Here is a 21,888-nt window from a genome sequence, read left to right as displayed (position 1 = left end):
TATTTTTAAAATTCCTCCCATTTAGTCTTAGTTCTCCTTGGTCCTGTTTAAAGCAGAACCTCCCACCTGTCAGATAGTCACTGTTACAAGAACCATAACTCTGCCGTTTAAATTATTATGAACATAAGGAAACTAAAGCCACACTGCTCTCATTTTAAGTCTGTATTTAAATGCCACTATAAATGTTTAATGTAGAGGTTATTAATGGAGAGCGAGATCAGTCCTAATGGTAAGGATCCTCAGGTCACACACCATATCTTTTTTCCACATACCTGAATGAAATGGGTGAATTACATCCTCTGGATGCAGTCGGGTTCTCCAGAGTCTGGGTTAATGACCTGCACCTTTTACTCAGGTGGGTTAAAGCAGACACACCTCTAGACAATAAAGGACAGCAGACCTTGAGGGCTGGAATTTAATAACCCTGACTTTTGGGATGGATGGATGGATGGATGGATGGATGGATGGATGGATGGATGGATGGATGGATGGATGGATGGATGGATGGATGGATGGATATAAGAATGTTTTTTCTACTCAAATAAAATAAAGAACAGAAATAAAAAGAAATGTCTAAGAATTTGTTTAACTAAAGTCATCCTGCAGATATAACCAATGTTTCCTCATAAATTGGGGCCCGCCTATCTTCATTAACTAAACATTAAAATGGCCATTTGTTGTTTTTCATTGAGCCGGACACTTTAGATGACTCATACACATGATACGAAGATCGAACCATAAGGGGTAGAAAATTACAATTACTGCTGAGAGGAATATAAAGAGCATATTCATGAATAGACTCCAGACAAGCCTCGCCTGGAGCCAGCCTCTTGCACACACACACACAGAGCAGCCCTAAATGGAAGACCACCCCACCACTCCACCTCCTTCTCCTCATCTGAACCCCCCAGCCGCAATCTTTTTCTCATTCTCATCTCATTGTTGACACACTGTCATTGCAGGGTCTTGCTGCCTAGCAACAAAACCCGAGCAGCCGTTTTTTTTCTTTTTTTTTTTCCCAATCTTCCATCAGAGGAAAGCTCCGCCCACCGCCGTCCCTGAGGAAATGATTGAAAGGTCACTTCACTCCTGGTCTAGTCTGACAGAATAAAGATTGTGTTTTCTGAACATTATTAAAACTGGGCGTTTGTGTATCCGGGATGGATATTTCCACACATTAACTTCCCAAGGCTTCAATTAAAGCAGCTAGAAAAGGAGATACATCCATGGATCAATAATAGCAGACTTGCCTTAATTCAGGCTGAACCAGGTCGATTATATTTTGTATTTTGTTTGTTGTTTTCTGATTGATCAGCAGCCATTCTAGGGATTGCTTCTACTATTCAATGCTTCCTGTTTGTTTCAAACTGGGTCATTGGCCATCTTCTATATCAGAAAACATATTACTCACCCACTTCAGGCAGACTACTCCTGAAAAGCTCCACATCAGGGCCCATATGGGAATCCACTCAAGGCCATGAGCAAATGTAGAACAAACAGCAGGAGAAGCTTTCAGGTCTGATCAGAAATTGCTGCTATTCTACCCTGAACATCTTTTTTTCTATTGAAATGTTTCCTTCATTCATTTACTATTTGGTGAAAACGGTGTTTTCTGCAGCTTTTGTTTTCCTCTTGAATGCGAAGCTCTGTGGCCAAGGACGGAAACGTCATTCTTTTATGCAGCACTACCAGTCTTACAAAGAGGCCTAAAGCTTGATCAGTGACTAAAATTTAATATTTATCAGTAAGATCACGATGTTGTCTGGTTTCAATGTAAAAAAGGAAAATCATGTCATAGATTAGTGAGCCAGGCTGATAAACAGCCAGTAAAGCAGCAGGTTACTCCAATAAAAATTTTTGAAAAAGTGGGAACTGCAAAATGTACAGTAATAAGAGTTGTTTGTCGCAACATGCAGAAAGGAAAAGTTCTACCATCATCAAATTATGTGAAGTTAAAGATGAAGCAGAAATGGCTTCCAGTGAATCCTCCAGAAGGGGCATAAAAGTAAGAAATGGATAGTTTGAACTTGTTTAAAGTCCAAATGGTGACATAAAATGCATTCCACATGTCAGAAATCCATCAAACATCTAGGATTAAGAAGTGAGGGATACCGTCCTTTTTCTACAGACTGGCAAGCTTCACTAAAGCGTTAACATGGAAACAGATTTGTCAACAAGGGGGGTGAGGTTGCTTGAGGACCCAGAAGCAGAGATGGTTTCTGGTAGATTTAATGAAAAAGGAGGCAAACATCCAAAACACAAAAATAAAGAGAACCAAAAAACTAGCAAACATCAGGGAAAACTTACGTGGAGAGCCAGAGACGAGGAAGCAACTAACAATCTTTTGGCTTTTATGTGTGTATCTTGTACGTATGTAATGATGCGATGTAATTTTGATGCCTATCATGGCCAGGTCTCCCTTGCAAAAGAGATTTTTAATCTCAATGGGTATTACCTGGTTAAATAAAGGATAAATAAATAAATAAAATCAACAAGGAACCAGCACTGAGTGGCTGCGGAGGTGCTGTATATAAGGGGAACAGAACAAAGGATGGACTAATGAGCTGAATATGGAGCAGGGGTGAGTGGAACTAACTAGAAGGAAGCCAATGGGGAAAGGAAACAAACACAAGGGGGCAACAGAGGGCAACTAAAGACTGGTTGGATATAATGGAAAATAAACCAAAGATCAACAAAACAGAACAACTGATAACGGAAAACTAAAAACTTAGAGTCCCAAGAGGGGAGAATCATAACAAGATTAAACTGACAGCCACCAATAAAAACTCCATCAAGGTCAAACCACATATTTACTCCCTTAACAAGAAGTCCTAACAACCTTAACATCTGGTTCCATACCTGCAAGATGAAGACAAGAACATTGATTAGTATTTTATGTGATATTCAAAAGTTACTTTAGAGAAAATATCATTAATATTTTTGTATCACATCCAGACTTCGAAGTGTAAGATTAACTACATATGCCTTCAACCTTTGATTCTTTTATTTATGAATCTAAATCAAATCACATAGGAATGGACATGGCAGTGGCTAAGGGGTTAAGAATGTTACCCAAATATGGAGGCCAAGCCAGTACAGCAAAACAAAAAGGACACTTTAGTGGTGTTTCAACAGCCGTGTGGGGACTTTAATCTGTTTACATAGTCACGTCATGGGGACCTATGTCCTTATGGAGACCAAAATCCTGGTTCCCATATGGATGAGGGTTAGGGTTAGGTATATGTTGGTAATAGTTCCTCTAGGGATAGGGTAAGGGTCTGGTTTAGGCCATATAAAATGAATGTAAATCTATGAAATCTCCACATAAGACATGAAAACAAGACTGTGTGTGTGTTGGTCTGTGTTGCCCTGCGACAGCCTGTCCAGGGTGCACCCCGCCTCCCCATAGACTGCCGGAGATAGGCACCTGCCCCGATGGAAAAAGTGGGGAGAGATGGATGGATGGATGGAAATTTAAATAACGTGAGATTCTGGTTGAAAATGAGAGAATCTATGCGCTGCACCGTGAGGTCCATAATAAGATCAGAATGAGGATGGGGGAGGCTTACATGTTTGTTTATGTAGCTGATTGAGCTGACTAAATTTACACATGTCAAACCCCTCTGAGAGATGATGTGGCGTGACTGGATTTCCAAACAGTGGTGGCTGCTTCCTCAGAAAGAATGACCATTTAGAGTTTAATTCCAGAGTTCAGTGTTTGTAGATACCGTAATTATCTCTAATAAGCTTTATAGCTGTGCTATCAGAAAAAGGATATCCATTGGTCCCAGATCAGACATGATGCAAAAGAAAAGTGAAACTGATTTGGTGTTACCATATAGATAAAAACTAAATACTATAATGCTAATTATATACACTGGATTGAATGATCATCAACAGCAGCAACAGCTCAATAAAAGCAATGTTTGGCTTCTATTGTTTGCTTTAAGTCAATACAAAGAATGAAAGATAGCACCAATGAGGTTAGAGAAGCAACTGCCCATTAATCTTGGAAGTGTTGAAATATTTTACAATATTCTGAAGGGAAATGTTCTACAGGGACAAAGATAGTTTCTCAATGTAGCTGCAAAGCTTCTCATGGTTGAACTGCAATTTTTCCAGATAGAAAAAAACAACAACAAAAAAAAAAAAAAGGTTTATTTTAGGCTCTACATGTCTAAGTTTGGATTGTCAAATGCCCAAAGGTAAAGTATAAACAATATAAATGTGTTTCCTTTAGAAAGCCTCTTCCCTCTAAACAGAAGACCAACAGTGAATAAAGGATCATAAGTCTAAGGGGGCAACATCCTTTGGATGGATGAGGTCAAAGTAGAGACGTTTGATCATAATGTATAGCACCCTGTTTGGGGAAAAGCACCCAGTACATTTCAACAAAATCTCCTACCAAGTACGGAAGAGCAATGATTTGGACTACTTGTAGCCAAATGATCTGGGTACTGCCACCAAAGGACTTTTAACTCCTCTGTTTATTAAAGTATTCTATAGCCAAATGAGAGACCACATGCTTGACAGCTGAAGCTTGGCTTAACAGTTGGTAACATGTAAGATATACAAATCAAAAACATAGCTTCTTCAAAATAATAGAGTGTATGGGTAAAGGGCTGGTTATACCCCCGCAGCAGTGTGTCACAGTAGAGTGTCGCAGCTATGATGCAGATATTTTTGATTTATGCCCTTTTTTTAAGTGTAGTCTGTGCTATGTAATTCCATTCCACAATGGAAGAGGGAAAATCACGGACTAGCTGTGGGTCTAAATATGGCCGAAGTGGTGAGAAAATGGAAAAATGCAAGTGGCAAGTTTGTGCAAAAACAGAGGGACATGAGGGCGAAAAAGAGCGGGAATCCAGCTGGAAAAAGGGTCCCAGTATTCTTGCGCACCTCGCTCTTCTAGCTGGTTCATCTTCATGAGTCGCTTTCCACAATGGCGGTCATACAAACAAAACAAGCTGGCAAGGTACCAAACAGGAAATATGCATAGTGTAGAGCGGATGTAGATTTGACCAATCAGAGGCCTCCTGTCTACGGCACTGTATGTGGTCACCTGCAATTTTGGAGAGGTGCACCAGAGTTTCTGTAAAAGGGGAGGGGGCATTTCTGCGTTAACTGCAACACACACACAGATGACCTGGTTTCTGAGCATAAACCAATCTTTAATGGGTTAATGTCTTGATCTCTACTTCATTGAAATGTTTGGCTAAACACATAGGGAAAAGTGCAAAACAATATTCTAAAAGAAAGGCTATATTTGTAAGAAATGTTGGTCAGAATGAGAGACTGATAAAGTCCCACAGAAGACGATTACGTCTTGTTTTGGCCACTAAATGTGGGTTTTTAAGCTAGTGAATATTTGGAGTTTTACTAGTTTTCCCTATGACTGGATTCTCTCTCAGTTGCAAGAATAAAAAGAAAGCATGGGAACTGATATGGGTTTAAAAAAATCTTTGGCAAGTACTTTTGGTTTCATTACATGTAATTCCAGAATCAGCCACATTTTAATAATACCAGAGGGAAATTACTTACGTTAAGTTCTATTTTTACCATCTGAGGTGCAACAAAGCAAGACAAGCCTCTGCCGAAACCCCATATTGAACCAGGGACCTTCAGATCTTCAGTCTGACACTCTCCCAATGGAGCTATTTCGGCAATTGTGCACAATAGCTCCAAATCCGAAAAATGCGATTTTTAAAGGATAACTTTTACTTCTATAGGAATATTTCTAGAGTTCCAAGCTTTGTTTCTACAGACTGAGCTCCCCTGTCTAGAGATCAGTTTTAAGAACTGTAATGTTAATAAACTAGCTTGTAGAGATTCCTCCAAACTAATGGTCTTTGCTTTACCAGCTCCCCCTCTGTGCACTGTTACGGCTTCACCACAGGACATGCTGGGACTTCAAAGGTGAACATTAGCATGTCGATAAACTCGGAATACAAAGTTTGTCTTTCCATTGGTAAAAGGTTATTGGATGACACTTTAATCACAGTTATCCACTACCCTCCATCCTTGGATCCTCTCTGTGTGAAAAACAGCTACAAGCGGCACCTCCTGATGCATAAAAGAGCAGAACTAACAAGCTTGCGCCTCATTAGCATTCCTCAACAGTTACATTTCCCGGGCTGCGAGTGGCAGCAGTCAGCGGGGAGATGAATTTCCTATGCTCTCATGTCAGAATAGTTTTTGAATATGTAATGTAAGTGGAAGCTCATTTCTGGCTCACAGAAACACTAAACCCACGTAAACACACAAACCAGAGGTCTGTCTGAGGAATATACTACCTCTGTGGTTTGATACATAAACCCATTTAGACTTTATTGGCTGCGGCTGCCTAAGTGGCACAATGATGGTGGAGCTACGGTCATTATCAGAGGCAATAACAGCATGGCGTCTGTGTGTTGGAGAGTGGTTGGATTATTTTATGTTAGTTTACCAGGCTTTTATTTACAAATTAATTAGAGGCTTTTGTGTTATAGTTGTTCATGACAATTTCAACCAGATAAGAAAATCCATCTGAAAAAAATAACAGAGAAAGAAATGGAGGAAGGATTTTGGCCTTAGCAAAGTCTGGATTTAACTCCAACTGGGATCTTACAAAGTGACTTCAAGCAGGCAGTTCATGCTTTAAAGTCCTCAAAACGGTCATTGACACCAATCACTAATGCTTGATGTCAGTTGTTATTTAGGTTAAGGGATTTTAAATACACATTAGTTCAATAGGCAACAACACCAGAATTGAAGCAGGAGAGGGGCAGGCATGGGGTGGGTCCGGCCATCCCTACGTCTCTGCTCCATCTGGGGATGAAGCTGGTGCCTTGGGGTTGGTCCTGGCTTGGCTGGGGTTTCTGGGCTCTTCTTGGGCTCTCCGGTATTTGGTTCCCATCTTATAGTTTCAATGTCTTGTCTGTCCGCTGCTGCTCTCTTGTCTTTGGTGCCACTTAATCCTGGCCCTTTTAGAGCTCCAGCTTCCTGCCCCCCTTCTGGAGATTTTACTGATTTCTGTGGGCCTATTTTTAATCACTCCCACAAAAACCCTCTTGTTAAATTTCTTTCCATCTTAGTAATGAGAAAATACACTATTTCAGATAATCATTTTCTTCCTTCTTTCTCTATGTTTTAAGTTTCCTGTGCTGAACTAAGAGGTACAGAATCAGAGTGCTGGTTAAAAGCCTCAATATGTACCTTTGTGTTTAAAGTTGCTGTAAGACTGACAGTATTTAGTACATCATCCAGATGGGGTGAGTCATTTCCTCCATGATGGTCTGAGGCCCTCAGATGCAGAGAAAGAGAGAGGGCAAAATAACAGCCGAGCTTTATTTTTACCACAAACAAAACACAGGAAATACATTCTCTGAGTGGCTGACAAATAAAAAGGGTCTGTTCGAAGACATTTCATAGTTTTCTTATTTCTTTGCTTTTTTGTCACAAAGAAATGCTTAAGACCATGAAACTTATTTCTATGTCAAAGACAACCCAAGTATTTGATACATTAATTATCAGGGAAAAACAAGAAAGGGATTTTATAGCTTTTATGACTCAAACTGCCTACTGTAATAGAATTGAAAGGTTGGTACCTAAATTAAGTTAAAACTATCTGCCTGTCTGTCACAGTGCAAGCAGTATCTCTAGTGTATGATTGTTACAAATAACAGTGTAACAATATTTTTTTTAAACATTCCATAAGGAACATGACACATTGAAAACCAAAAAGATATTAAGACTGTCAGAAGAAGTCACACTGCAGGGGATACCCAAGACTAAAGATTAAGGTACTGTGGATGCTCAGTGTGTCTAAAGCACATCTGAAACAAAAATGCCACATACATATATCACAGCAATCTTGAACTAATAATTGTTTAATATTTCCATTGATGTCCACATTTTGGGAGATTAAAATGTCAGTGTTTTGTGAATGTCAAATTTACCAACTCCTTTTGTAACATCATGTGAAAATCAAAGAACTCAGGCCAAGTTATCAGGAAGAGAAGGTTGGACTAAGGGTCTGGTTGATGCTAGGATATAATTTATAGGTGAAGATATTCACCTGTTCAATGGCGCACAAGTTTAAAGCAACATTAAACAACTAGCCTTGCAGTAAGAAGGTTCCAGGTTCCATTCCCAGCCCAGGGTTTTTCTGCTTGGAGTTTGCATGTTTTCCCTGTGCATGCTTGGGTTCTCCCCAGGTACCCCAGCTTCCTCCCACATTCCAAAAACATGACTGTTAGGTTGTTTGTTCTGTTTGTCTCCATGTTCCCCTACAACGGACTGGCGACCTGTCCAGCTTTTACCCTGCCTCTCGCCCATGACTCACGATCCCAGCTGGGATAAAGCGTGACAGAAAATGGATGGGCGGATGGAAAACAATGAGTTCGGCCATATGGGTGACCAGGCCAAAAAAAAAAAAATCAAAGAAACACAGGGAAGTTCGAAGAAAAAAAGGGTTAGAGATTTATTTGCAAGAAAATATCCAAACTCTAAACATATATCTGAACCCAAAAAGAAAATTAGGTCAACAAAACCAGACTTAACACAAGCAACTGAAGTATTAATTGACCTAACAAACTGACACACAAGGGGAACATATATCCTGCCTGATCAGGCCATTCTGACACAAGAGGGAACATTACATGCCTAAACAAAACTACAACAAAAAGGCCAAACTAATCTATACAATATAAAATCAGCAACCTGAGAGAAACTCAGGTTGAAACTTTACAACAAAAACCTAACAAAATGGCAAAACTTAAACCTTCCAAAAAAATCTTCTAAAATAAGAGGAAGAGTCTGATTAAGTATCCGTGCCACTGAGATTATTTGCAGCTGAGACTCTTGCTTCACTGGGCCAGCCAAGCCCACATGGCCGCCTCCCAGGAACTGACAACTCAAAAGAAAAGTATTCATTAAAAGTAATCAAGCAAAATCTGGCAAAATGACTCAACCAAATATGTGAGTAACCTAAATACTCAACCAACTCCAAATCACAAGTAAAAAAAAAAAGAATTATCAAACCATTTATTACTGGGCTGCACATCCTGCCATCCAAGGCCATAATGTCCATCTGTATATTTGGAGAAAAAAAGGTGGAAGCTGTTAAACCAGAGTATATCCTTTCAGCTTGGAGTAGGTGGCAGACACCCTGTTACTGTTGAGCTTCATTGCAGGTGGGACTGGGGCTCTACACAGATTTGGAGCTATCATGAGGAAATACAATTCAAATTCAATTTCTGTTCAGTTTATTTATATAGCACCAATTCATAACATATGTTATCTAAGGGCACTTTACAGAGACAATAAAGTCAGATTGGATAAACATTTCTGTCAAGGAAAACCATTTGACTGCATCGAGTCATTGACTTGCCAGAAATGCTCCTCCTGGATGAGCTTGCGGCAGCAATTATTGCTTGCATTTTGTCATCGACTCTACAGCAATCCCTCAAACCATGCATGCATGTAGCAATAATGGAGAGGAAAACTCCCTTTTAACAGGAAGAACCCTCCAGCAGAACCAGGCTCAGTGTGAGCGCCATCTGCTGAGGCCGCCTAGGGTACAAGGAGACAAAAGTAGAGATACAAAAGGCAACAGTTAATCAACTCCATAGGAAATACACAGCCAGGCAGTTTAGCTCCAAGCCAGCTCCCATGTCAGAGGATGAAGAGAGCACATCGAGTCAGTCACAGTCAGAGAAACAGGACTACACTGAAAAACAGGCCGATCTCCAACATCTATAAACAAAGGTGTTGATGGCAGCAGCACAGTTGATATTTCCATCCAGGATGGTGTCACATCGGAACAGACCATATGAAGCTACTGTGACTGGAAAAAGCAGAGAGAGTATTACGTTAGTAGTGGAAATGAACAAATGCTGCAGAATGGGAAAATAGAGATAGAATGAAGCAGAATTAGGAAAAGTGGTCTCTATGTCCACCACAGCCTAGACATATAGCAGCATAAATATAGAAAATGGGTCAGGGTAACTAAGTATTTTGGATGAGATCTGAGAAAGGTAAAGAAACAGTAGGGGCAATGTAGAGCCAAGGAAAAACTTATCTCTGGACTAAAATTCTCCACTGGCGGATTGGGCTATTAATGCTCTACCTTTCCCTACCACTCTACTCACTAGCAAAACTAAGCAAACATCACTTTGTTTTTATCAGAAAGGAACGTTTTAAGCCTACCCTTAAAAGTAGACAGGGTGTCTGCCTGAAGGACTAAAACTGGTAGTATTTTCCACATGAGAGGAGCCTGCTAACTAAAATATCTGCCTCCCATTCTACTATTATTCCACTAGTAAACCTGCGGATCCAGAGCAAAGGTCCTGCAGACTCTTCTTGTTGGGCATTCAACAGCTGTTTGTATTCATTGTGCTGAAAAATGCCAGTTTTATGTTTGAGTATTAAGAAATTTGCAGGACTATGTCTCTCTCTCTTTATCTGGACATGCCCCATTTCAGCCATGTTAGTATATTTACCTTATATGAGTTGTTGAATGTCCAGTGTTCTTGCTGTTTTTCTGGGTTTCTGGGTCATTGCAGCAGCAATTGGCATAGATATTACAGCACCCCCAGTCATGCTGTACACATTCGTGTCAACGAACTTTCCCTCTAAATAATCAAAAAGGAGCATAATAGACTTATTATGCTTAGGAGCATAATAATTTCATTTTGTACAGCTCTCATGACATTTCCATTCCTTAAAGTGCACAGTGATTAAATGTAATAGTATTAGCCTGCCTTATGATTAAAAGGAGAAGTCTCCAGCTTGGATAGCTAAAGCATACACTGTGCGATTTTTTTCAATCATTAAAGGCAACTATAGCTCCCACTGTATGACAAAACCGCAGGGTTTCGTCATACAGTGGGAGTTCCCAGCTCACAATGTATGTTCTATTCAATTCAATTTTATTTCAATTCAATTAAGTTCAATTCAGTTTATTTATATAGCGCCAATTCACAACACATGTCATCTCAAGGCACTTTACAATTCAACCAGATCATACAGTCAAATTGATTCAAAGTTTTCTATCTAAGGAAAACCAGTTGATTGCATCGACTCAATGACTCAAATGCAATCCTTCACACTAAGCATGCTTGTAGCGACAGTGGAGAGGAAAAACTCCCTTTTAACAGGAAGAAACCTCCCGCAGAACCAGGCTCAGTGTGAGCGGCCATCTGCCGAGGCCGACTGGGGTTCAAGGAGACAGAAGCAGAGATACAAAAAGCAGCTGTAAAAGGCGGCCCCGTCCATGTTCTCACAATGTGTGACCGACGCGCTGATGCCTGCTCACACTGTACGTCTAAAAACCATGTGGGACTCAGCTCCGCAGTGAGATGGCGCTACTCGGACTCGTCTATCCAGAAGCCAAACGTGCAGAAGAGGAATATGAAGCTCACTAGGGTGAAACGCGCTGCCTTGGCAATTTGTGCAATTTTGTGCTTAAAGCCCTAAAAAGAAAAGGCGACTAAGTATTTGGACTAAGACATGGCTGAGCAAATTGCTACTACGTTCTGTCAATTTTACAGAACAAACTCCATAGTTTGCGCACTGAGCGTTTTGCCCACGGAGGTCTACTGAAAATCAAACATGTTTGATTTTCTCCAGACCTCACGATTCCTGATCGGGAGGTGGTTGTGAAAGGCTGATCGCCCCTGTTACACCCTGTACACTACACAATGCACGACACATAATCAGGCTGAAAGTCAGGCCGATTGAAAAATTCTCGGACGACTGGAAAGTCAGCCTTGAAAGGGCAAAATATTGTACAGTGTAAGCCCGGCTTCAGGTGATTGTTGCAAGTAATAAGCTCTGCCCCTTTTGTTCAGTAATCTCAGCAGGATGCTCTGAAAGCACACACCGCTCCCGACTGTAACAGATTGATCCAATGATGAGGGAGGACAAAGTGATCCAGAACAGAAATTCTGTGGTTGTGTCTTAAAGATGTTTTGCTGTGCTGTCCCAAAGCGCTGCCTTGAAACTCATAATTTGTGGGGAGAGTTTAATCTGTGAGAGCTTAGAAACCCAACGTTAATCACAACATGTTTGCTTTTGACTTTCTCTGGGACTGCAGCAAGACAAAGGAGTGGAGCTGTGTGACAAAGTGAACTGCAATCATTTCTTCTGCTTACAACACCAACACTCAGGCTACATTTTAAAAGGGAAGACGTGAGAATCATGTGAGAGAAGTCAAATATGTTCAGTGTTGTATTTGCTCTTCTTACCGCCCTGAAGAGCTGGTAGGGAAAAACAAGTTTCTTCCAGATCTGCAGTGAAAATTGCTCCGTAATGATGAAGCATGCACCGGGGTTAACGCCTACCCTGGGCCAGCTGTCTCACTGACAAGTGATTTCTCTTCTGCAGCATAAATAATGCGACACTGAAACAAGCTGGGGGCGCTCCAGAGGGACCAAAGTGGAAAAAGTTAAAGCAATCACTGTTGAGAAAACGAATAGTGCTGAGCGTCAGCAGGGAGCTCTATCTGTTTCATGCATCCTTAAACAATCGCTCAGTATGAAGTGGAATCTCAAGAAGCAAAGCTTTAAAATGGTACTTTTATAGAAAACTGAAATAGCCAAAGGCAAATGTAACTAGAGAGATCTGCTGTGATATATCCATTATTATTACTTCTATTTATCTGTGCAACAATGCTCTGGACTTCTCCATTTTTTTGGGCCAACAATACTGTAGCTTTGTTGTTCATTGCTCTGTTGTGCAATGCAAACAAGTCCAAGTTTGATCTGATTCATATTTAGCAATACTTTGACATGCAGACCGGTTGCTGACTGACTTAGCAAAGACCGACTGACAATGAATTGGCTCAAAGATCAACTTTAATCACATTTTTGAAAGTCGGTGGAAACTAGGGATTAATATCTTTAGGAAAAAACAACCTTAATGATTATAGGGCCCTTTCAACTCATTCTAACAACCCTTACTTAATTCCTTCAGGGTTTATTCAAATTGTTTTATGCTGACATTTTTGGGGAAATTGCTGGGAATTCCAGCTGTCTTGATAGATGATATGAGGTTAATCCATGCCATAGGATAAAGAACCTATAAGTCAAAGCAGACCACCATTCTCAGAGGAAGATGTGCACATCTTTTGTTCTTTTCTTTAAATGCAGGCATAAAAGCTAATGTATATAGCTCTCTCTGTATATATTAGCAAAACTTGAGTTGCATTCCTTTATGTCCAACTAAAAACAATATCAAAAGGATGTTATTTCTGGAGGTTTTTTTCTAAATTAATAAATGTTTTTTCAAATTACTACCAGTTTTTCAAATATACGAGAGGCGTTCAATAAGTAGTGCCTCTGACCCACTTCCAGATGTTTGATCCAGCTGAAATTTTGCATGTGAGGTTATCTAAATCTCTATAGATTAAGCAGCAAATTACAGCTCTGAACTATTTGTGGTTTCTAACTTACAGGTGTATGAACTGAATAAAGTCTGAAATAGAGCCTGGTAAGTGTTGAGCAGTGATCCGGTTTTTCTATTGGAAAGGACTCACACCACAGGAGACTTTTGATGACATTAAAGTAATTTATGATGATGATGCGCGTTATATGACCTTGCAAAATGTTTTACATAGTTATATTATGCGACATTATCACTATAAGTTACTTTCATTTGATCAAAAGTCTCCCATTTTGTGCGTCCTTTCAAGTGCAAAACCACAGACTGGACTCAGTTTGAACACCAGTAAATCAGAAACCACAATCAGTTCAGAGCTGTAATTTGCTATTTAATCTATAGAGATTGAAATATTTTCACATGCAAAATTTCAGGTCGATCAAACATTTGGAAGTGGGTCAGGGGCATTACTTATTCATTATTATTCATTGTATATAGATGATTAGGGTTTTCTGTAGTGATGGTATCGGGGCCCTTTACTTTCCCACAATTTGGAAATTCTGGTGTTTACAGCAGCAAAAAGATTATAGAAAATAATGGTCACACAAATGTGGACCTTAGAAAATGTATAAGAATAACATGCTAGTGAAGAGTTAAAAGATAAATAATAAAATCCTGTACTGTAAAGTGTTTTAACAATATAAAAATCTGCACCTTGAGAATAATTAACCAATAAACAGCTATGGACATTTGTACAGTAATGGATATTTGAAACTAGCAGCAACATCAGAGATGTGCAGAATGACAGCAGCAGGTTATTTAACTGACTACAGTAGAAACTGCAAAATCAACATGAATGTAACAACTTATTGAGGTTGTTGGGAACAGTGGTGGTTATAAAGTCTTCCAGCTGCTGTGAGGAAGGATCTGTGATGACGCTCCCTGGTGCATTTAGGGTGCAGCAGCCTGTCACTGAAGGAGCTCTCCAGTTCAGCACCATCTTCATGCATGGGGTGGGAAACATTATCCAGCAGAGATGTTTATTTAGTTACCATAAACTCATCATCATAAGTCATAGCTATGCAGTTTAACTATAAAACTTTGTTCTGACGGAAGTCTATACTGATAATTCGTACCTGTGTACAAATCCCTTATCTGAAGCACAAAAAACTAAAATTGAACAAACATATATTATTTGGAAAGCCTTCCTTTTCTTTAAACTTTTATTAATAACTATAAAAACTACTTTTAAATCAAAGATAAACATAGTAGATGTGGTAGTAAATATTTTCAGATAATTCCATGTATTAAAGGGAAATACAAACCAAATAAACCTGCCCCTATAAGAATTTAGTTACCAATATATCTATTCTGAAAACAGACCAGGATACTTGATCTGTCAAGCAACTTAAGTAGACATAAACAGCAGCACATAAGAAAAACTAAAGAGGCCTGTCCTGCATTTCCCAAAAAAAATGTCTTGATCCCAAAGACTTCTGAGCATAGATTCTGTGGCTTTTCAATATGAAACTTCTTTGAAAGGAGCTACATATTTAGGAAAGCTAATTAATCCAGGTGTGTCAGTTTGTCACACAATGAAAGACAGGAAACAAAGGAGCTGGCTGAAGTTCAGAAAGTTGTAGAGTTGGGCATATTGCCCATTAATGCTTCATTTTTCTCACCTTTCATCTTGTAAAGATGTGGGTTAAGGCCAGAAGTTTGTCAACTCTTATTCAACAATTTAATGAGAGGCAACAGCATCCATTATCACTTCTGTATACAGCATGCTGATGTGTGACGTCTTTTCTCTCAACTGTTGTTTGGGGTCTTTTTGTAGAAATATTAATATGAATGACCATGCATTCAAAATAACTAATCCGATTGTCCGAGTCTCTCTCTGGAAGACAAACCAAAACAATTCTGCCCACTGCCATCAGCATCTAGAGCTCAGTGTAGAAACTTGTATAACATTTTATTTTAATGAAGTAATTTTGAAATCCAGTAAATGTGACTAAAAGAGAAAAGTGGCGATTTGATACATAATACTGGTGTCACGATACAATTCATTACCATATAGTATTATCGCTCTGTAACATCGCATCTGGTCATTGCTCTGTTGCTAGACAATGAAACGGATGTTTGCCTAAAAAGATTTGTTAATTTGATTCAATATCTTGAATAAATACATCTATAAAGATATGGATATCCATATTATTGTCTAAAATATTAGACATTTTTTTTCCTACACCCCTATTAACGTGACAGTATTCAACAAACCTCAACACAAGCAGAGAAACAGGAACATAAAACAGGAGTCCAAGAAGTTCACATTTAATGCCCTGGGCTTTATTTTCTTATTTTAGTGAGAGTTCTGTCACATTTTTTTTTTAAGTCTTTTTCAGCCTCCAGGTGGGACAAGTAAACCTCAAAGATATATTTTGCCATTGGACTGGGCATTCAGGTTCTAACAAAGACAAGAAGCACTACTAAGTAATGCTGCCTTTGTGCCTCTAACTCTTCACAGAAGAGACGACATACATTTCCCCAAAAGGAAGGCACCAAATACTTGTGGTTTTTGGCCTTGCAGCCATCTGGAGATTCTTTTTACCAAGATAAAAAAAAATTTAAGGAAAAAAAAAAAAGGAAGTGAGAGAATGCATTCCCACAACACCCCTCGTTGGGATTTTTTTTCTTTCTGATAATTAAACCTGGAATGATGAAACAGCGATTACTGCCCGTTCACCTCCCTTTTCACCTATGCATGAACAAGTAACAAAAGAATGAAGTCTTAAAAAAAAATAAAGAAGCTTACAATCAATTGAACCACAAGGAAAAACACAAAATACAAAAATAGCCTTTTTTGTTTTGTACAAAAAAAAAAAAAAAGTCAGATAAAACAAAGAGATTCCACTTGCATGAAAATGACGGATGACTCCTTTAAAATAAAAAAAGCAGCATTGATATTTGTATAAAAACAACAAGAGTCACAAACAATAGTGCTTTAATCCGAAGCAGCAGACGCTTCTGGGAAGAGACTTCATCCCTGTTTTTGTTACTTGTGTTTGGGACATTATCTGAAGAGGAGGCGCAGCTCTCCTGCCAAACCGCTCCATCTCCTGCCTCCTCCTCATCTCCTGATCTGCATCTATAATCACAGCTCACTTTAATGTGATCCACAGAGAAAAACGAAACCAAAATGATATGAAAGGGGGGTGGGTTGGGCCTGCTTTGTGTTCACAAAATACAAAAATACCCAGGAGTCCGTAGCTATTAAAACATATACTACAGCACAGGAACCAACAAAGGTACAGTGTACAAATTAAAATTAAAAAGAAACAAAAACCAAAAGCTACAAACAAACAAAAAAAGAACAAATTGTAAACACAGCACAATAAATAGATAAAACCAGCAGGCTCCGCACCATGCACATGATAAAACTCTTCTCTGTACAGCTCTCACACTCGCCACAAGATAACTTGGCTTAATCTTTTTTTTTTTCTTTTAAGTTTGACTCCCAAGTGCAAAACATCACCAATGGACAGTATGTATTCAAGTAATATATTTACAGGGGGATATTACAAATATGGAGTTGCTGTACAGATACTAATTTATAGTCATATTTATAGTTTACATGAGTCAATATCTTCTTAACAAAAAGGGTGTAAAAAGAGATGAGAATCGCTGTTGCGCCCGGTAGAGTCCTGATGTTCCTTTTGCGTCCCCAATGCTACGATGCACAGCATCTACAGAGTGGACCTGCTGCCGCGCCGCATCCGGCGGCTACTACGTCACCTCCATGGCGACCGTGTTGTCTGCTATACTGTTCAGCGCTGGCTTGTCCTCGTCGTGATTGTCCCTGGGAGAGAGGGAGAAAAGCCTGATTAATGCCGAGATATTAGTGTGCAGGTCAAACTGCAGTTCAGATGTTATTTTTTCTGCTCTTCTGGTTTCACGCTTTCCAGTTCTCTGTTAGAACAGTGAAAAAAGGTGGATCTGTTGGAGGTTTCAGTTGTTCAATGTAGCCTCATTGGGAAAGAAACAAAACTGTTTTCTTTTTTGGCTTTTCTAGTCATTTACTTACAAAAGTTTCTTTACATTTTGTTTGATAAAAACCAAACATTATTATGATCCATCAGGATTGGTGAACATGTTGCACCTCAAACATTAACCCAATTTATTGGGATTTGCTGTAACAGACCAAGTAGTAACTAATAAAATAGAAGGCAAACTTTTTACAATTTTATTTTCTAAATTAAAATCTAAAAAGTGAGGTGCCCAGCAATATCGCCTCTAATTGTTCATATTTTTAAGCATATACACAAGCCCCGTGAGAACCATCCTGAGCAACATCAGGTGTGCAATCTGAGACCAAACACCAATATTAAATTGGTTGTAAAACTGAGATCATACAAGGACTAAGAGATTACAGCATCAATTTCCATTAGTTTCCTATTAATTGAAGTCATTTGGGCAAATTAAAATGAAAGAAAAAAAGCTTGGTAATGAAAGGTGTAGCATGCGTGCAGCTTAGAGGGAACATTGGTTCCCAGCCTCCTGTTAGATGCTGCAACAGTGTTCAAACTGGGCTGGAGGTCAACCTTCCAGCAGGATGATGAACAACACATCGACTCAAAGGGGCTAAACAGGAATACATGCCAGGCTAATTAGAAATTAGAAAATTAGCTACATTCAAAGTGTGTCTGATTATGAGGCTTTTTCAGAGAGATTAGTGCTGATGAGAGTGATTTCACTTCTTCATAAAATACAACCTCAGCAATAGCCACAACTTTGTCTTTTGTTTTCAAAGTGCTTTTTAAAGAAAAGAGAAATTCCTATCCTAGCCCTCAATAACAGTCAATGTGTTCTGGATTAACAGATTTGTCCAGCGCCTCACCTGGAGCTCATATCCATGGACGACGCTCCAGAGACTTTGGGCATCTGCAGATGGGTGGAGGTGGACAGCTTTAAGGCAGAGGCTGGCACGTTGCCGAGGGTCCGTGGGAGGTGGCGTCCCGCGAGGCTGCCGGGCGACGGCACGCTCAGACAGATGTTGTTCCCGATGAGGACCTGAGTGGTTGTGGGGGCGGCGCCGCATCCAAGCAGCCCCAGAGCTGCTGCGGTGGCGGCCGTGTGGGTGCCCGGGGCGGCGTTGATGGATGCGGGGACCACGCTGGCGGGCGTATGGATGGTGGTGCTGATGGGGGGCTGCAGGAAGGTCGTGGCCGCGACCGTGGTAGTGTGTGTCGACTGGTTGGTCGTGTGGAGAGTGGAGGCGGTGCTGGTGAGGTGCAGGTTTTTGTAAACGCCTGGAGAGAAAATCAGAACATATGAGACTAAAAAAGGGAAACAGGATGAATTCATTTCTCTAATTTATCCTTTAAAGTAACAGACAGATCGACCAACAGAATAATAGAAACCTAAATAACTTAATGCCATCCAGTGTTTATCAGGTTTACTTGAATCTAAAAGATGATTTAACCAGTGCTAGAAATGCTTTCTACCGTATTTTCACGACCATAAGGCGCACCGTACTAAAAGGCGCAGTCTCAGTTATGTGTGCCACCTGCTGCGTCCTGTTCACACCGATGTTGAGCAGTTGAATAACAGCAACCACAGTGTTAATTTGTTTCACCATCTTTTTCACATCAGCTGTGAGATGGGCACGCATGGAGTCACAGAATAACAGCAATAGTGATGAGTGGAAAAAAACCACTTGGTCTCCTTACATTCACCTCCCTCAGCCACTCTTTCATCATCTCCTCAATGAGGTGGTCTCAAAAGTCCGCAGTTACAACACACATAGGGCGCACCGCACCATAGGGCGCACCGCACATTTTGAGGGGAAAAAAAGACGTTTATGTGCGCCTTAATAGTCGTGAAAATACGGTATATTAGGGCTGAAACAATCGGATTAATCGTGATTAATAGACTATTGAAATAATCCTCACTGTAAAACATGCCTTTAGCTGAAAGAGCTACTCAGAGCAATAATTATACAAAGATTGTCAAATAAAAAAACTTTTGCATTTAAGAAAAACATTTTCATCTGTCAGTATGCTCTATCCAGAACTCCTCAAGTGGAAAAGTTACAGTTTCACCTGATTGAATATCATAAAAAGTCTTCTTTAAGGAACCTTTGGCTATCTGATTATTAATCGATTAATTGAAAAAACATAATCAACAGATTAATCGATTTACAAAATAATCTTTAGTTGCAACTCTACTTTCTATTTCTATTAAACCATGAAGTAAAAAGATGGTTAAAACTGATATAAAAACACACCCATGGTGTCACTCAGTCAAATCCATCTCAGACATTTCTCATTTTCCATCCCTGGTCTCTGTCCTTTTTGCCAAGTCTTAAAAAGGATAAAACTAATATTAAAAAGACTGCAAACAGTTGCAGACTAGCGTACAGGCTTTAAAGGGACGGATGGACGGACTGAATGATAAGATTATATAGGAACGGGTTATGAAGGGACGGGGATGATTTGGTGGACTGTAGGGGAAAGAGGATGAACTGATGGTTGAACATCAGTGGAGGAATGGTGGTTTGGTCTTTGTGTTTTTTTTGTTTGTTTTGTTTTGCTTAACCCGTCACACCTGAATTTAATAGGAAAATAAAATGAAAAAATTTAAGGGTTCAACTTTGGAAATTTTAGGGCTGATCTTTTAAAAGACAGGAAGAATTAGAATTTTGTTCTATTCTAGATGGATGTGTTTGTGGATGGATCTAGGAATTCATTCTAAGAAGGATTAATGTTGCACCAACCGGTTGTTAAACTGAGGGTTGTATAAATAGATGGATGTATGAAGAGCTTATTTTCGACCAAATACCAGAATTTAGTCTGGAAATACTAATATCTATGTGATAAGATTAATGCTGAGGAAACCGTTAAATCACATCCAAGGACAGGCAAACTCACCAGCACCTGTCAGGACCCCGTTGACTCCAGTTGCGAGCACCAGCTCCTCTTTGGATTTGAAGCCGAGCAGTTGATCAGTGGTGATGAGGGCCGAGGCAGCAAACTGGGCGCTGGCTTGGTCCAATGTTTTAGACACGATGGCCTGAGGGAAAACCAGCCACATGCAGAGAGGAAACATGTAGATGATCAGTTAAACTGGATCAAAGTAAAACAGCTGAGCTCAGCGTCTCTGTTAACCAAACAGGAACTGAGGCTAAGGATCAATACTGTTCCAGGAAATACGGATGTTTCCCACTTCCCAAGAACAACCCAGTTTAATAGTCAGATGAGCCCATAGCTGTGGAATCTGGCTCCTGTTGCAGCAGAGCTGTGAGCGGCTCCATACTGACCTGTGTGTTTGTGGTTGACGTTGGGAGGCTGTTGACCTGTTGTTGCGGTTTCTGCTGCTTCTGGCTCTGCTCCAGCTGCTGTTTCTGCATCAGAGCCAGCTGCTCCTGGTGCTTCTGGTACTGCTCGGCAGTGAACGCTGCACACACAGATCAGAGACAGTGTTTACAACCAAAGTGGGCCAAAAAAAAGGCTATGTGGCACATTTTCAAGATCAGTTCCTAAATGGTATTTTCTTCTGAACATTATCAAACTCCCACTACCCAGGCTGATTTATGCACTTGTTTCCATCGTACGCTGTGATAACAGAGCTGGCTGAGGCACTGCTACCATCTGCACAGCACCGTCCAGAATGTGGATTAAAACAAGACTAATAAAGAAACAATGTCTAATCAATTTCACATTCTTGAGGTTTAATTAACCCAAAATGTGTAAAAAGGTGTGGTAAGAATAGATTTCAAAATGAGCAGCAGTCAGTTTATACAAGAAGAAAAGGGAAATAGTGCTGCTTCATCCAGCCTTTAAGTCAGTGAATGATCAACAACAATAGGCAGCTTTAAAGACTTTCATCTCAGAGCACAAATCACTTTTTAAGTCTTAGATAAGCTCTAAAGTCACCTTATTAGAGGTGATTCTAAAAGAAAAGTTAGTTTTGGCTTTACAATGAACACGTGTGCCAAAGGTTGGTGAATTTTATCCGGGTATTTAGATGCAAACTCTGCAAAATAACAATATTTATCAAGGTCGAGTGAGTTTAAATGTCTGCAAACAGAATCAGTGAGGAATATTTTTGCATTCTCCCAAAAAGCTCCAAATTTGGCTCTGGGTTGCTCTAAAAAAACCTCCACCCTCCTTTCTTGGGATTTAGTCCTGGTTGCTGCAAAAGTATACAATCAAATTTCCTGAAAATGTTCCTGCTGAACAGGATCCATCTCATATGAGGATGGTCTTAATAATGTTTGGAGGTTTCAGAGTTCTGTTTTGTAGTTGCCAATCACAATCCTGGACAATCTTGCATGTTTATTACCAGCTTCTTTTTGTCAACAAAAAGTTTAATTGGTCCAATTGTTCCATAAGGAAAGACAAACTTTAAAGTGAATCAACAAGACAATCCTGTCCTTATCAAGCCTGTGCTCACATCCAGAAACCACAACAGACAGCAATGGGAACATACCGTATTTTCACGACTATAAGGCGCACCTAAACGTCTTTTTTT

At 39.8% G+C, this 21,888-nt stretch overlaps 1 protein-coding gene across 3 annotated transcripts in view; it reads right to left on the bottom strand.

Annotated features, from left to right (window-relative positions):
• Window positions 1–15,677: 15,677 nt before the first annotated feature.
• LOC107081848 (enhancer of polycomb homolog 1-like) overlaps window positions 15,678–21,888 on the bottom strand; it is a 41,947-nt gene continuing 35,736 nt past the window's right edge. For all 3 annotated transcript variants that reach the window (XM_015370171.1, XM_015370170.1, XM_015370168.1), the window contains 4 exons: window positions 20,675–20,811; window positions 20,286–20,427; window positions 18,254–18,665; window positions 15,678–17,215 (listed from right to left, as the gene is read on the bottom strand). In XM_015370171.1, the coding sequence (XP_015225657.1) occupies window positions 17,143–17,215; window positions 18,254–18,665; window positions 20,286–20,427; window positions 20,675–20,811 (764 nt within the window). In that variant the 3' untranslated portion in view covers window positions 15,678–17,142. The remainder of the gene's footprint in view (window positions 17,216–18,253; window positions 18,666–20,285; window positions 20,428–20,674; window positions 20,812–21,888) is intronic.

The sequence above is a fragment of the Cyprinodon variegatus genome, unplaced genomic scaffold (assembly GCF_000732505.1).
Source record: "Cyprinodon variegatus isolate N-32 unplaced genomic scaffold, C_variegatus-1.0 Scaffold42, whole genome shotgun sequence".
Lineage (NCBI taxonomy): Eukaryota > Metazoa > Chordata > Actinopteri > Cyprinodontiformes > Cyprinodontidae > Cyprinodon > Cyprinodon variegatus.
This window is presented reverse-complemented; position numbering and strand designations above follow the sequence as displayed.